The sequence below is a fragment of the Rhopilema esculentum genome, chromosome 5, assembly GCF_057945365.1.
Source record: "Rhopilema esculentum isolate cy_ngs chromosome 5, ASM5794536v1, whole genome shotgun sequence".
NCBI classification, from domain to species: Eukaryota; Metazoa; Cnidaria; class Scyphozoa; order Rhizostomeae; family Rhizostomatidae; genus Rhopilema; species Rhopilema esculentum.
This window is the reverse complement of record NC_142819.1, coordinates 622,778-639,601: the sequence shown is the minus strand read 5'-3', so window position 1 is coordinate 639,601 and position 16,824 is coordinate 622,778. Positions and strand designations below refer to the sequence as shown.

Genomic DNA, 16,824 nt, shown 5'->3' with positions numbered 1-16,824 from the left:
AAGATAATATGATTCTAAAAAAGGTAAGTGTATCCCTGTTTTCAAGCTCATTTTCATTTACCACAAATTCATTTAAACTGTGAAAGACAGTGACTATGAGAATAAGCGCAACAAGGAGGAAATTGCTATAAGAAAAAATATGATTATCTTGCCCAGAAAAGAAAATTCTGGGAGCTACGCAATTTTTTAAGTTCTCCGAATAGTTATTCGTTTTATTCCACACTGAATTTTGCCACTTGATAACAGATTCAGTGGCGTTGCCAACCTAAAAAGACTTAGGTGGCCACAATATATTTTTTCACCAGGCCCTTCATATTCTCAGAAAACATTGGGATATGCCTCTTTTAGAATTCTTAGGCCATGTCGATATTAATCTCAATGATATTTCTCAAGCAACATCGTTTGTAATGGGGGCATTTTTGCAAAACCGAATGTCGATATCGATCTGATGCCCACAGTCACCCGTTGCACCCCAGTCCACCCGTCCATCAACCATGTCCAATGGGATATTTTCCCTCAGAACCTCGGGTACCCAAGTTATAAATAATAGTTCGAATAATTCATAATTCAAATGATTTTCTAAACCAAGAAAACTTTAAACACAAAAAACTGTCTTACCAATAATTAAAATTTTAGGCCAAATATTTTATTAATAGAGGCAAGAAATATTCTTTTAACACTCACACGACCTCATTGTCTTCGACAAACGGTACAAATAAACTAACGAGACATTTTTTTTAACTAAGGATTGGAAATGATGCATGAAAATAAATTTTGGAAGAGTCTTCACTGCTTGCTGACGGGTGCATGCGTTTCATACAATTTAGGAACTTCAGTTGCAATAATTATTCAAGACAAAGAATGACTAATCCCTGAATGGCAGACCATCGTCTTTATACTTTCGTATATATTTTTAATTAAGTGAATATGGGTAGTGCTTTATTGGTTAAATTGTGTATGGTCAAAGAAAAAAGGATCCAAATACAAACAGTTTAAAAATATTGATGTTGAATCTTAGCGTAAGTCATGAAATATTTTTACTTCTTTGAAGATATTTGCAAATTACTGTAACATTAGTAATAAAGTGCTTTCTCCTCCATATATCTTATTCGTTTGCACCACTAAATGATAGTACAAGAAAGATACAATAATTGAAAAATATTGGTAGAAAAAATCTTATACTGTCCATGATTTCTCTTGAGCACTTAGATACATGTTCGGTGCAATGAACACACTGTTTTTGTTTACTTAATAAGCAATTTACTTCAAACTTTTTGCAATTAATTTCAATTACTTAACTTCAAAGGCAAGGCAACATATCTCAAAATCTGCTGTGATGCGAGCTTTTCAAGCTTCTTCTTTACTTTTTAGCATATCAATTGCATATTTTTTAAGTTCTCAAGATCCATTTCTTGCTGATAGATTTGTAATTTTAATAAAATTTGTTTGTCTTTAGAAATGTACTTTTAGTATCACCATGAAAAGACAAACCACCTTGCTTTTAGATCTTTCTTAAATTCGAAAGAGTTCACAAAATACTTAACAACCTCTTGTTTTGTATCATCAACAATCGAGCTTTCGGCTGATTTTTTAGTATAGGTCAGAAATGATGACTTCAAAAAATTTTTTTTTATATTTTATGAATCTGGGTCACATGATTTGAAAGAGCATCATAGATTACCTCTCAATGTGCAAAATCAACTTAAAGGGTTACTAAGGGCCTGAGACAAGGCCCCATAAGCACAGGCTCTTCCGCTACCAAATAATTTTGATTTGGTCTTTGTTCTAAATTTTGCGAACATACTAAAAACAGTAATCTGCTCGCAAACTTCAAATATTTCAGCATCTCATCGTTTCCTTTTAGGTTATGGGTTCAAAATTCAAATATTCTGAGAAAATCATTTTTGACGCCACACTTTAAAACATTATTGATTTGTTTATCTGATCGAACATAATGGAAAAATCTTGATTGGTTGCAAGCAAGATCCCCTATTTTCTCCTTTATAGAATCAAACACCAATAATAAATTTTGAGCATTTTAACCACCCCTAAAAACCCAGTGTTAATTCTGCCAACATATTTCGATAACATTTTTTGACTAAAATAATATTTAATCTTGCATCTAAAATTCGGCCGTGCACAATTCCTCGATTGAAAAGTTATTGTGATTCAATCATTCAGTAACAGTGTTAGTTATAATTAATATGTTCTCAACACTAATAAACTCACCTTCTTTGTTTTAATTTATTGAAAAGACAATATCCGAGTTTTTTTCAAAGAAACGATGTTTGTACACTTACTACTGGAGCTAGGATGATGGAAACAGCACGTTTTCCGACAAGAAAATGGCGAAAGAAACAAAAACAAGATCAAGGAAGATTTTTTTGGCGCTGAGCCCTCTCAAAATCAAGTAAAAATGGGGTTTTAACTAGGGAGCTCCGTCTCCACCCTTGAATAAATGATTAACCTCGTTTTGTGTTGTACTTGTAAGTTCTACGTTTGCTAAAATCTACTTTATGTAACCCAGTTAACATACAAACGAAACTTTCTCAATTTTTAGCATGTGGAGGAGTGTACTCAAACTACGAAAATAGAATCAGGTTCCCATGGTATTATTCAAGATACCCGAATGGATCCAACTGCCGGTATGAAGTTACTGCAAAACATGGCTTCGGAATAAGAATTATATTTAACAAATTTTCCCTTGAAAATAGTCTAGACTGCAAAAATGACAAATTTTCCGTTTATGAAACGGCAGTTGCAAGTGAAAATTTAATTGCAACAAGATGTGGCAATAACATGACAGATGTCTTTTCAAGTGCAGCGAAGGTGATATTCGTATTTCGATCGAACGAGGACATAGATGATACCGGCTTTGATGTTACTGTCCAAGGTTTGTATTATACTGTAGTTTTTCTAACTTTTTAGAAATTAGAACGCAAGGATATAAAATTTATATTTTTAATAATATAAGATAAAATTCTTAGAATTAGAAGGTTGATTTTCTAGTCTAGATTCTTCTTTCTGTCCTGAATAGTTTCAACAGTGTGCAATAAAATGTAACAAAACGTGTTTTTAAGAGTGCTTCAATTTTTGCGTCGTGGTGCCAACCAATAAGTAAACACTAATTTCAGACAGTATTTTATTATAGAGAGTGATAATTAAAATAGAGGCATTTTATTTGCTAGCGACCAAGGGGCAGCCTCTTTTCTTAATGGCCAACCTCCTCTAAGTACACCTGTGCTTTATAATTTGTTTTGTCAATACTAAAAGGACCAGATTTGGTGAAAAATTACGGAATACTTGCTATATTGTTGGAATTGATAGAAAATTTGACATTTCTGTAATGAATCAAAAGCTAACTTTTTTCTTTTGCAGCATGCAGCAGTTTATTCAGAAACGACACAGGAACATTGTTCTCTCCCCAATATCCTTACAATTATCCAACGAACTCAAAGTGCACATATTTCATTCGACTAGCCAAAGGTGCCAAAATCCAACTGGTGTTTCGCAATTTCTCACTCTTCACTTATCAGAGCGATCGATTGACAATATATGATGTGCATGCGTCTTCCAGTTTTTCGTATTATGGCTCCAATGCCAAAGACTATTTAGCGTCAGGCAACGAAGTTGTGCTCACGTTTTCATCTTGGTGGAGGAGGACCACAGTAAACTCTTTCAAAGGATTCCGAATCTACTATTACGATCGCCAAGGTGTCTTATTCAATTTTACATTTGCGTATTTTTTACTGCTTTGAAACCAACAGCTTGTGCCACACATTATTGCTGGCCCTTTAATCCTTTAATCAGTTTTGTATTTGCTGGCCCTTTAATCTTAAAAGGACTTGCAATAGATTCTTTAATTTTAAAAGGACTTGCAATAGATTCTTTAATTTTAAAAGGACTAACAAAAGCTGTAAACAGGCTCCACTTTCAACTGGTTATGCAAAGAAGTAAGAAAAAAAGAACTTGCGTGCATTTTCCAGTTCTCTAACAGAATTATCTTAAAGTCATTTATTCCTACTTAAATTTCTCGTAAGAACATCTATTTTACATACCTAGCAGTATTAACTGACTTTGATCTCATAAAAATCTGTAACGTCAGTACCACTAAGGGATTTTTTTGCCTCTGACATGAATCATTTAAAAGAAATTATGCGACTATATGAAATACAGGAAATTTTATTTCTGAAACCGATCGCGCTTTAAAAGATTTTTTTAATTCTATCAAAATTTCAACACCGAAATTAGTTTCTACAATACATCAAAAAATGATTTGTTCACAGTTGTTCACATTATTGTACATTCTATATTTTTAGTCCAACTAATTGCTAAAAATTAGTTATTCACTCGCTATTTAGGTTAATTTTATTAATATTTCGTTACTTCAGATTTCTTACAATTGAATCATGCTTTAGAGGTTTATTAGTAAGAGCATTGAAAGATAGGCTTACTTGCTACTTTCATTTTTTAAAGGTTTTTGTAGTAAGTACAAGCCCTGTCGCAACAATGCATCATGCACAAACATTGGAGATAGCAATTATACATGCAGCTGCTCAGATGATTTTACTGGTCGGAACTGCTCTGTAAAGATCGTTCCATGCAAATCCAACCCATGTATGAACAATGGAACATGTACAGATCTTTATGGTCATGGCAAACCGACGTTCAACTGCAGTTGCACAGATGATTTTCAAGGAAACAGATGTCGGAATCAAATTGGTGAGCAATATGAATTGCATGACTCATAAAGATCAAACGAATTCACTTCATTGAAAAAGATTATTGCCCTGGGCAAAGAGCGTTTTGGTCGGACGGGTTTCCAGGGGTATCACATCTTCCAGTTGTCAAGTTTCTTGAGGAAATGCCTGCTAGGAGTTTTTCGATTACTAAGTGCCAGCATCTTCCTCACCTGTTTTTTTAACGATATCGTACTCTTAGACGTATTCCCTATGAAGGAGGTTCACCTATGACAATTGCTTTTGAAAGAAAGTTCTAAGAGAATGAGTAAAAGTTGACAAGTGAGTTTCTTTGTTGGATAAAAAAATTTAAAGCAACAAATATTAAAACCCAAATACGGTCTTACTTTGCATAAAAATGTATCAGTGTCCTTTATTTTTGTACGAAAATAGGTTTCTAGGACTCCTAGTAAAGTGAAGGCAATAATGCGGCTTCTGCATCTACAGTAGAATGCAAGATAACTTATGCAACATTTTAAGTGGTTACAATAATAACTGGTCTAAGCTACTTTTGGCTCTTCTCAAACCATCTTCTTTACTTTTGCTCCACAATTTTCAAAAACTTCACTACCTTTCATTGAAATGTTAAAATTACCATAAGAAATAAGCAACAATAATAGCTTGCACAAGGAAAACTGTCTAAGCAAGGCACAGTTACTTCTCAAATTTTTCTTTTAAAAATTACAATTCAAACAAGAATTTCAACGTTCACAATGATCATGTTTGCCCTCTCTAGAAGTAATTTCCACTTCTACCAAGATCTTTAGCTTGCAGGATGGGTCTTGGGGCTCCGAGAAAAGCCCTTTAAAATTGAATAATTTTGACATAATTGATATTAAACTTGTTTTCAATTCGTCAAAGGATTCTGCACAAAGCACAAGCCCTGTCAAAACAAAGCATCTTGCACTTCTACTGGAAATGGCATCTACACTTGCAGTTGTCCAGTCGACTTCACTGGAAAAAATTGTTCCATTAAGATTGTTCCTTGTAAATCTAACCCATGTCTGAACAATGGGATTTGCACTGACATTTATGGCCGTGGCCCACCAATGTTTCAATGCAAATGTCTATATGAATATTATGGCACACGATGTGAGCACGAAAAAGGTAAGAATAAACTTTTCTTGATTTTTATTTATGTAATATGGATTTACATTGGAAAATGGTTTTCAATTTATTGCTTTGTTTGTAAAATGCTAGAAGGTTTTTGCACTTCTTTTGAGATAGTGTATTGTAAAATAGAGAAAGAAATGAAAAATGCGATTTTTCTTCAATGTTCACAGATCTAAAATCTTTTTCCAGGAAGAATTTTTAAAAGCTTTGCCTTTCAAAATTTTTGTTCCATAGATCCATGCAGTCACTATTTATCAGATGATACATGGAAAAGAAGCACTAGCTTCAAACACAACCCATCGCGGACTCCTTTGTGTGACAAGGGTCTCACACCAGGATGGTATCGTTTCACAAGCAAAGCTGGTGATAAAATGCCCAATGAACCGCCTAGTATCGGAGCTTGCGGTAATCTACTGCATTTTTCTGGGTTTGATTTTCATTATTAGCATTTCCAATCTAATCTTTTGTTATCTTTTGTTAAAGCAGCTTCGTTTAGATTTTTCTGAATACAAGTTATGATTGAAAATATCTTCATTGAATACGCAGTTCTGAAGAGTCGTCATTCGATATAAATCAATTCTAGATGTAAATTCCAGTCGTAAGCTCTAAATCAAACGACTCTTTGTTACACAATGTATCTTAATTCACTCTTGATCTTTTTGTTGATTGTAATTAAGGTATTTTTGCAATTACGCAATCAGTTGTTAAAGGTACATAAAATTTATTTTAGGAACACCTAATTCGATTTGGGCAAATGGAACTTTGCCAAAAACTGATGGTAGCTACAGTTCATTGGTGGCCTGTGTGAGAAACATTGACTCAACCTGTTCAGAGTCTTGGCCATTACCTGTGAAGCGATGCCGTGGAACTGCAGCTCATTTTTTTGTTTATAAGTTGAAGGACCCTAACAAATGTCCACTTTCTTATTGTGCAGGTATTGCTTTTATCACTATTTGGAATTGTTTGGAATTTAAAGCTGACCAAAATATTTTTACTGAGCACTTTCTGTCATTAGTGATCGAAATGTTGATGATATCTAGACATCTAAAAATAAGATGATGAGTATGTGATGAAACCGTTGCGCATAATAACAACTTGGTATTTAGGTTTATTATGATTGATTTGAAAATTTCTCAATTGTTTTTTCTTCTCCATTCATTTCAGATAATGAATCTATGATTGATTTAAAAAATTACTTCAATCTTTTTTATTCTCCATTCATTTCAGATAATGAACATATGATAGAGTTTAAAATCGGGATTTTTCTTGGATTTTTCTTCATAATATCAATATAAAATAATAATAATGATACATATTTATTCAGGATAAGCCTTTTCAGTACATGAAAAATACCGCTATCAATGAGGTTCCTGTTGATCTCATCCAAAAGAGCATTATTATGTAAAAATCATTAACTGAAACATTCCCATTTTATTAACTATTGTTAATGTCTTTATCAATCTATGATTTATCATGATATGCTGTCATTTATCAAGGTTTTCAAGTGCCATGTCCAAGGGGCAGAAGTTCTCTGACCGGTTTTCCACCGTGTGATGGTATGTTGCACACGTTTTTACAATTTCATGCATGTTTTTTTTGCTTTTAATTCAAGTCCAAAAAGCCCAGAAAATTGAGCAAGTTAGAAGTCAACCAAGAAATTAATTTTTCCATAGACACAACAACCTGATTTCTGTTGCTTCTTATTGCATCCCTTGTATCCGTCTCTCAAAAATGTGACTTCTTGTCAAGCACCACAGATTATCTCTGACATTCTTTTCAAGATTTACCATTTTTTTTAAAAGCAAACAAATGGTGCAACAGTTATTCAAGTTCTGAATGAAATTTTGATTATTCAATATCGAATCTCGCTTTACTTTATTCACAAATTCAGTTAGATTCAAAGCAATATTAATCTAATCTTTTCTTGAAGATCCTGTTCCTGTTTTTTGGAATGTCCAAGTGAAACCGTCCTACAATGGTGGCAACATCATTTTTAGTTGCAAATTCACTACAAAAGGGAAAGACGAAGGTGCTCGCTATGAAGTTAGATGGTTTCAAGGCAACTCAACGATTCCATTTCGAACAGCAATGTTAACACAAACTGAAAACAGTGACACAGTACAAAATGACCACAAGGCTGGCAAATGGCACTTTCGTATTGGAAGAACGGTTAGATATACATTTTTTCCCTTATAATTCCACCAAAATACAAACGTTTTTACATGTAAACTAGTAATGAACGATAAGATAGTTGTATGTACATATTATTTATGAATATTTTTGTTATCTTTTGCATTTATTTCCCTAAAAATATATGTGTCTTTCAATTCTTTACAATGTCTAATAGCTCCCATAAAGGTCCATGTGTTCATAATACTTCTATTATCAAAAGACTGTCTGTCCCAAGGGCCCTTTTCCTAACTTAATTTTTTAGCAGATTTCCTTCATTTTGTGCTTTCACGATTCTTTCTATGATGCCTCAAAACTTACGTGCGGATTTAATAATTATAAAAAGTAAATTACGGACATTTCAGCAGTTGCATGAATTGACAACGATTTAAAAAGCATCTTGAATGTACTACACATAATACACATATATACGGTTTGTATAGTATACTAGGTTAACTTCTCAAATACTTGAATGTATAATTTTGTATTAATTTTTTTAAAGGTTTACTGTCGTGTCAGAAGCTTTTATCAAAAATCTGCCAATATTAAGAGCCAATATTCCGAAAGCAATCATTTTTATCCGGGTTTAAAGGTGTGTTTTCCCTTTATTTTTATTAATACGGTATTTCACAATAACTTTATAACTGCACCGTGACTTATGAAACTACCATTAAAAGAATAAAGAAGCAACATGAAGTTGAAAATGAGGTTGTCATATTAAGGTCATATTATCATATTGTCATATTATTGAAAATTTCTGATGGAATGAGGCAGTTTCCGTCATTCAAGTTGCCTTTGTTTCTAATCTTAAATTCCTTGCTGATGCAGGTGGAGCTTCCCAATGCAAAGCGACACAAAATCAGGGAAGCAGGGGAACCACTGAAGATAACCGTATCACGTACAATTGATGTTGTTTGCTCAGGATCGAAGCAATGTTCTGTTCGCTTGTATATTAGTCATGACAATCCGGAGATATTACTGAGCACGTGTTCGGTGTTGCTTGATAACAAGCGTTCTTCGCAAACAATCGAGGTTCATGCAAAACGAGATTTCATCGACGATGGTGACAAATCGGTTACTTTGAAAATGGCAATCGACCAAGACACAAATGCCACTGATTGGCTATCTCACCAAGAATTTGACAATATCAATGTAGGTAACAAGTTCTTAAACTGACCCTTAAATTTTCTAATGCACGAAGTTCATAAATAAAGATATTTTAATGTTCTGCTATCGCTTATCAAGACATGATGTCAAGGTTGTTTTATTTTGCCATCTTAGATTGATGTCATTGATGTTCCAACTGCAAGGTGCTGGTCAAATGGTGATCCACGGATTCTCACTTTCGATAAGCAGTAAGTGATCTTACAATTTTGCTTAACAAACCTTAATACATAACAACAAGATTTTCCTCATAGAATATTTCACTTACTTCTGTTAACATTCTGTAAATATTTCTGAAAACTACTTCTCAATTCACAGATATTTTGGACACTTTCAACCAGGTGACCATGTTTTCGTCAAAAGCTCTGCACGCAAATTTGAGGTACATTGACATTTGATACCCAATTTTCGTAAAAGCTATACAATCAACGCTTTGACAATTTTTGTATCTTTTCGATTTAAACTCTTCATGTAGAGTGAAGAACTCTTGAAGTCTTCATTATTTGCTAAACCAACCTTTATTACAGTTAATGCTAGATAAAATATATTTTACATATGAATGTTGATAACAGACTTTAGCTGTGAGAACGAGCTAAAGCTTATGTGACTTTGAAGGTAAGTCTTTTACTTTTCTAAAATTGCTTCCAACCTTTTTTAGCTCTTTCAAAATATAGAAGGAATTTTGTGAAATGCAAAATTTTTGTCTACTTAACATAGGTCCACGTGCGCACATGGCAGTGTGGATCTGTTACATGCAATTGTGGTGTGGCAGTAACGGAAGGTGATGACACCATACTTCTTGACATGTGTTGGGATGGAATTCCAAGAATTCGATTCTTAAGCCACCAGGAGCCCGCAGAAGGCACAACAGTTAGAAGAGACCCTACTGGAAAGAGCTTCGTGGTAAGAAGTAATATTTGACACAATTATAAGCGGTTTGATCAAAAGAAAAGAGGATAATGGCTTAAAAGGAAACCTATTGATCGTTGTATTATATGAAATAAAATGAATCTGAAGTAAAACATTCGTAGCTTGTGGATGTGCTGGTCAAGACGAAATGCTAACCACATTGTCAAAGAGGCTACCGAAAGCACTTTTGTCTTTATTATTCTCTCACCTAATTCGCAAAGGAAATATTCTAGGACAGGAAATGCTTGTGAATGATTCCTCTGTAATTTTGGACAAGTTAATTTTAGGAAGAGTGTGTTCTATACCGAATTTTTTTACTTTTCATTAGAAGGCTCATTAAAAATATTGAAAGCCTTTGAGTGTTTATAATGAAAGGGCTTAGAAAGATCTTGTTCCACTTCACTGCTTCAATCATCTTACCTTCTTTTTGACCAAATTTCTATTATTCATTAATGATAACAAGCAATTTCACACATTCCTTTGAATTTCAGAAAGTTGTTTCAAAATCTATTCAATTAAGAATTTTATGCTGTTTCAACTTGGACGCATTTTTTGAAACTTCAGTCAGTTTTTAACAGTTCTGGTAATTTAATGCTTTATAGAATGTATGAATATGTTTCTAGATGAAATTTCCGTCCGGATCGTATGTGCGTTTCGACTCATTCTATTCATATGCAAATGTCATTGTCCAAATTCCCAGCGACGATTACCAATCAACGACAGGACTATGTGGAACATTTGATGGAAATTACTTTAACGAGCTGCTTAGCAAAGATGGAAATTATCATTATCATGAATACGGGTGGACTGCACCGCTAGCATTCTCAGAGAGCTGGAAGTAAGCTTCTCAAATTTTTCTAATTTACATATTCTAATATCTACTTTGCAACTATTTATACTTGTTAGACTGGATTACATTGCCATTCAATTCAATCCACATCTATTTCTCTTCCCATCTCTTCATTTTGATATGATGGGTAATGTTTCAAGGGCACTCATGTGATTGCCCAAATCTACCAAGCAATTTTTATAAAACTATATTTGGAACTATTATGAGCTTACATTTGGTAGCGCTTTGTTAAGTAATCTTTTTGATGAATAATTTCTTATTTTTATCTAGAATGCAGCTTGGAAGAAGCTTGTTTTATTATCGTGGGGGATCGTCAAAATGTATGAATTCAAAGACGGCCTATTGTGACTGCAGCTTACCTGCCGGCAGCACATCTAAGCCTGTATGCAAGAAGTATACATCGATTTATCAACAGACGGAATTCGAGCAAAGCTACCGGGGTTGGAAAGAACTTCGGCATCCAAATGCACAAAAATGCGCCAAAAGAAAGAGAAGGTCTTCCAGCAACGTTGTCACACTGCCTGACGACAATGATGCTCTTGATTACGTTTATGACCCAAAACCACTGAGGAATGTGACAGTATCATGGCCAACAAAGTCAGGAAAGACAGCAAAAAGTGTTACTGATTATTGTGAAACAGCCATTAAAGATTCGCCTCCTGGAAAGATTTGTGCTAAAATCAATGAGTTCAATTTTACAACATTTATCATGCAGTGTGTTGAAGACATCAAGGTAACCTTCTCCTTATCAATTTTCGTTTGTTTCTTTAACTACTCAAATATCTTGCAATAAACACAAAAAACATTTGGCTACTACAAAAGAAATACACAGGGGCGCAGTGGCTGGGGGGGGGGGCAGCCGCCCCCCTGGCAAAAAATTTGTCGGATTGTCGGAAAATCCAACGTTTGTCGGAAAATTTGAAATATTAGACAAAATGTAAGGTTTTCATCGATCGTGTCCAAAAGGTCGCATATTTCTTTTAACCTGTCGTAAAATAGGGCATGCTCAACCCTTCTTACTTATTTTCATTAGAGTATTTATCGGAATCATCGCATTGCTGAAATTTGTAAAGGAAATTAACGCTCTGGTCTCAGTTATTTCATAAACTCTCATTTCGAGCGACGAATACGCAGAAAGAAAAAGATGCCAGGGGAAAATTGCATAGATGAATAAGAGGGAAATAGGGAATCCGTATATCATCGTGATAGTGGATACAGCTATCAGCTCAATGAATACAATATTTACGTCTCATAAGGCAATTTTGACAGATTTTGCCTTGCTCAACCCTGAATGTTTTCAAAAAACAATTGAAAGGCAGTTGTGTGCAGTGTAATTCAAAAAGGTTGCGAAGAATTACGGCCTGGATGACGAAAAATTAAGAGATGAGTACAGCTTTTTCAAAGCTGAGGATTGTAAAAAAATCGGCTACGGTCAACGATGGGACAAGACCGCCTTTCCTCTCTGATAACAATCAACGTCGAAAGTGATATTTTACAGTCGATAGACTATGGTGACATCATCGATTTGTATGCTGCAACACCTCTTTTGAGAAAGATGCTGCTTGAGTAACAGTTTATATAAATTCAGTTAAAAGAAAACTATTCTTTTGGAGGCGTTATATCTATTAAAGGTTTGGCATAAATAAATGCAAAGTAATTATGATGCGATTTAAAACTTGCCAAAAAAACTTTTTGCTATAAACAGCTATAAACACTGACTTGTTTACTGTAGCTGTTTACTGTCTAGTATAGCGAGAAGATTTGTAGGGTGTAAATTTATAACTAGTTGCAGTTTTGTTCATAGCGATTTATATTTGATAAGTTTTGTTAGAATAAAGGCTATTGTTGAACTTGAATGTGTATAACGAACGATCCATTCGTTAACGATTTCCAGATCCATTCGTGATATTGTAGTATCAAGTGTTGCAGTTTATGCAGCAAGGGTAATCTTCAAGGAATGTATTGAGAAAAAATTTGTCGGAAAAATCATAGTTTTATCGGAAAATTTTCAGCTTTGCCCACCCAAAAAGTTAACTCCCACTGCGCCCCTGGAAATACATGACAATTTTGACATGGCTGCTACGTTTTTTTTGCTCAAGTCATTTCGGCGTTTCTAATAGAGAAGCACTTGCCTATTTTATTTTGAAGTGACTGTCATCTCGTATCTTTAGATTACTGATGACAATGAATTCGCAAGAGCTGCAGTTCGTGCAATGCAAGATGCATGTGAGGAAATTCTATTGAAGAATACTTTATATTGGGAAACAGACCCGTCGTCAAATGGCTCTATGGTCCCCTCTTTAGAAATGGGCAACACCCTTTGTCCAGGTATGTGCAGTGGAAATGGAAGATGCATAAATGCAACGTGTGTTTGTGATGGCAATTTTACATCTGCTGATTGTTCCATCGACAAAAACAAAGGACCTGTGGTGACGTCAATACCAGGCAATGGCTTATGCGATGCAAGAAACCGTAGTGATTGTCATTTGATAAGAATCTCAGGAAAAGATTTCATCGACTCGGAGCAACTTACGTGCTTATCCATCAAGGTGAAACAAATTCAACAGAATTGTTTTACACAATATTATGCACAAAAACACAATATTTAGTCAAGACAATATTAACGACGAGTGACCGTGCAAAACATCATTATCAGCTTAAAAATATTGGCCTTTCTTTTCAAAATTTATCTCCACCTAATATTTTTCTGTTCATTTTGCTCCACGAGGGTTTGGTAATAGCATTGAGAGGTAATCATCAATTGATTTGGAGTTGCATAAAGTCACATTCTCATTGGTGGAAGCTTCTTTGCAATGCAGGAAAACAATGTTGTTTTAAAGCTAATTATTCAGCATGTTTTAAGGAGGGCGGAAGAGCTACGACTCCAGGGGTCAACGGCTTAGGGCGGAAGAGCTCCTGTAAAGAGGGATAGTGTCCCTTTAAAAACACCGTAGAGGTGGTTCTGGGGGCCCATCTCTACTATTAGCCCCTTAGTTTTACCTATGACCACGACAACAAACCAAAACTCAGATTTTGGGATAGTTGGAGGGTCATGGTAGCCAACCTTCTGATAGAAGATGGTACCTGATGATGATTCAGCATGTTCGAAACAAACTATGTGCATTAGAAGTTTTTAAATGCTTAAACAGCATAGCACCGAAAGCATCTGAACATTACTTCACGAGCAACAATCACAAAATAAATAATCGCAAAAATAATAAAAGTTTAGTCATCCCAAAAGTAAGGATAGAAACTGGGCGTAAAACCTTTTTGTTCCAGGGAGCAAAGATTTTTAATAACCTACCCAATAGCTTGCAAACTGAAGCATCATTTTTAAGATTCAAAGCATCCAGCAAAGACACAAACTTCGATTTTCTGTCATTTTCTTGATTGTCATTTTAATCCTGTAATTATTTCAGCTTTTATCTGTGTAAAGTTTAAGTTTGTAAACTTTATTTTGTAACATACAGGTCTTTGGTTGATAACAGTAATTTACTTACTGGACAAATTAACCTGTGTAAATATGAAAGAATATCATTTTTATTATTATTATAGCGTAGTAGAACCTTAAACGTGCAACTAAAATCGGTGTTTCATAGGCTGATGTATTGTCAATAAGATGTATAATTAGAAGACGTCTTAAAGGAGCCTCATCTATGATTAAATTATAAATAGATTATCATCCCTTTGTAAGATATGAAATCTTCTGCTTATCAGGTTGAAGTAAAAGATGGGAGTAAAAATGATCAAAATGGAAAGCGGAAATTCAATTCAGCTTACCTACTCAGTTTTCGTGAGGTTCTGTGCGATTTAGGCAACCACCCTGTTTCTACTGTTGGTGACCCTAGAAGCTCAAAGGGCATTCCGTTTGCTAGTTATCGCCTTCAAGTGTCAAATGATGGGAATCGCTTCAGCAGTAACAGGCTACAATACACGGTTTACGACTCCAAATGTATGCAATGCAATGCCACCACCAAAGAATGCTCTTTAAAGGTACATTAAATCTATCTCTTTGCTTGAATAGACCATGGTCATAAGAGTTCATTTGAGCAAACTGCGATTTGATTCAATTAATTAACATTCTTCCATAGCATTTCTGAGCTCCTTTCTAGTTTGCTGACCTACCATTCGATTTGGTATGAGTCTTTTTTGAGAGGTTTTTGTGATGCTATTAGACTTTGTACATCTTCATTTTGCAGCCAAACACCTGCAACGTGAATGGTCACTGCTATCTCAATGGCGAAAAATACTCAAAAGACCCTTGCTTTGTGTGCAAACCATCATTAAACAAGTTTGAGTTTTCAACTGGTATGTATTAGATTTAGGTCGTGCAAATATGCTACCATAGTAATTTGAGCACACTCAATTCTTGAGGAATATAATCACATCACAATTTTAAGGATTTCAAGAAAATTAATGCTATCTTATAACTTCAAATTTGTTTTGTTATGCAAAGTGTTATATGTAGCCCTAAATCAACTATTCTTGATGTTGGCAAAAACAGCTGAGGCCCTTGTACCTACCTTTAAAGAAGGTGCGAAGCTTTTTTAAATTTTCCGCAATTCCAATTATTTTTTAGTAAGTTATCTGTTGATCACATCAGGAATCACAGTGGCATCCTCAATATATTTATCAACACAATCATAACAATACATTTTCCATAGAAGTTTCAACCGGCAGACATGCTCAATATTTTTATGGCCTCTTAAACTCTATCAAGCAGACGGCAAAAATTGATCTTAATATCTATCAATATACGGATATTAATGCCGTGGAATATGACGAGAGAGAACATGAATTTTTGAAATGTATTTTTCAACATTTTCACAAGGTTATTTTTTCATTGCAATTCGACTTAACATCGTTTTTGCGAGAGCAATTTTTTTATTGATGTTCCCTTTTCCTTCTAGAATGCACTGCAAGTAGCAAAAACTTGACATTACTGATTGTGTTGGCAAGTGTCGGGTCTGCAGTTTTTGCTGCTTTGATGGTTTGCATAATCATCAAAATAAAGAAAAGACCAACAAAAAAGATAACACCACGTGATCCCGACGAATCAACTTCAACTACTTTTAACAACAAGGCCTTCGAAGCAAACTGTGAAGTGGATAAAGCGCATAATTGAGGAATCGAAAAGAAAATCTTTCTCTACAGAGATTCAGAGATTTAGAACACAAGCTTGGTAATATTCTATCCTATAACATTTTAGATAATTAGTTTTATATATTAGTAGTTCTGAGATCTGTCTGAATCCAATACTGGCTATTTGATGATGCAGAATCTTCAGCAACAAGAAATGTGCAAGAAGCTATACCTTTTTGCCAACAGTAGCCTGTTTATAAAGTCTATAAAAAACTTTTCGCTGCATATAGAGTTTTGTAATAAAAATATAAAGCAATAACAAGATTAAATGGAATTAACCATTTTGCTTCAAGTTTGCATTCTGTTCTTGTTCTTTGTTTTTCCTTTTTTTTCAATTGACAGATTTATGCCATTGATGTATCATTTGTTTCTGTTTTGTGACACAGCCAAGTTTCCGTAAAAGTAGAATATAGATTGGCTTCCAAATTTTTACTTGGAAAATAGGCTTTTGCGTTTTATTGCCAAGACTATTTTTATGTGGCACTAAGTTTAGGACATGTTAACTCTGTGTTCATTCGTTGAGTGAGTTCCAAAGTAGATGCATTTTGCCATTTGCTGTTTGTTTAGATCATAGTCAATATGTTAAGATCAGGGGAGTGGTGGAAATTTTCATGAGCCGGGAAAATCAAGTTTTGAGGGGCACACCATTTTGATGCTGATTGCCTCTTCTTTACATCACTTATAATATATTGGAAATGATTGCCGTAGAGGCAGCGTGGTGCCTTATTTCACTTGTTT

The 16,824-nt window shown here is 34.5% G+C and overlaps 1 protein-coding gene across 6 annotated transcripts in view; it reads left to right on the top strand.

Moving 5' to 3' along the window:
- Nucleotides 1-16,378, top strand: part of LOC135690047 (uncharacterized) — a 38,133-nt gene extending 21,755 nt beyond the window's left edge. For 5 of the 6 annotated variants that reach the window (XM_089108692.1, XM_089108690.1, XM_089108691.1 and 2 more), the window contains exons 8-26: nucleotides 2,561-2,893; nucleotides 3,379-3,714; nucleotides 4,477-4,722; nucleotides 5,601-5,846; nucleotides 6,087-6,257; nucleotides 6,583-6,786; nucleotides 7,349-7,408; nucleotides 7,783-8,021; nucleotides 8,524-8,613; nucleotides 8,850-9,173; nucleotides 9,303-9,376; nucleotides 9,504-9,567; nucleotides 9,903-10,088; nucleotides 10,718-10,932; nucleotides 11,215-11,677; nucleotides 13,116-13,493; nucleotides 14,662-14,937; nucleotides 15,144-15,252; nucleotides 15,855-16,378. In XM_089108692.1, the coding sequence (XP_088964818.1) occupies nucleotides 2,561-2,893; nucleotides 3,379-3,714; nucleotides 4,477-4,722; nucleotides 5,601-5,846; nucleotides 6,087-6,257; nucleotides 6,583-6,786; nucleotides 7,349-7,408; nucleotides 7,783-8,021; nucleotides 8,524-8,613; nucleotides 8,850-9,173; nucleotides 9,303-9,376; nucleotides 9,504-9,567; nucleotides 9,903-10,088; nucleotides 10,718-10,932; nucleotides 11,215-11,677; nucleotides 13,116-13,493; nucleotides 14,662-14,937; nucleotides 15,144-15,252; nucleotides 15,855-16,069 (4,229 nt within the window). In that variant the 3' untranslated portion in view covers nucleotides 16,070-16,378. The remainder of the gene's footprint in view (nucleotides 1-2,560; nucleotides 2,894-3,378; nucleotides 3,715-4,476; nucleotides 4,723-5,600; nucleotides 5,847-6,086; nucleotides 6,258-6,582; nucleotides 6,787-7,348; nucleotides 7,409-7,782; nucleotides 8,022-8,523; nucleotides 8,614-8,849; nucleotides 9,174-9,302; nucleotides 9,377-9,503; nucleotides 9,568-9,902; nucleotides 10,089-10,717; nucleotides 10,933-11,214; nucleotides 11,678-13,115; nucleotides 13,494-14,661; nucleotides 14,938-15,143; nucleotides 15,253-15,854) is intronic. The other variant, XM_089108693.1, reaches the window with a different exon arrangement.
- Nucleotides 16,379-16,824: the final 446 nt, after the last annotated feature.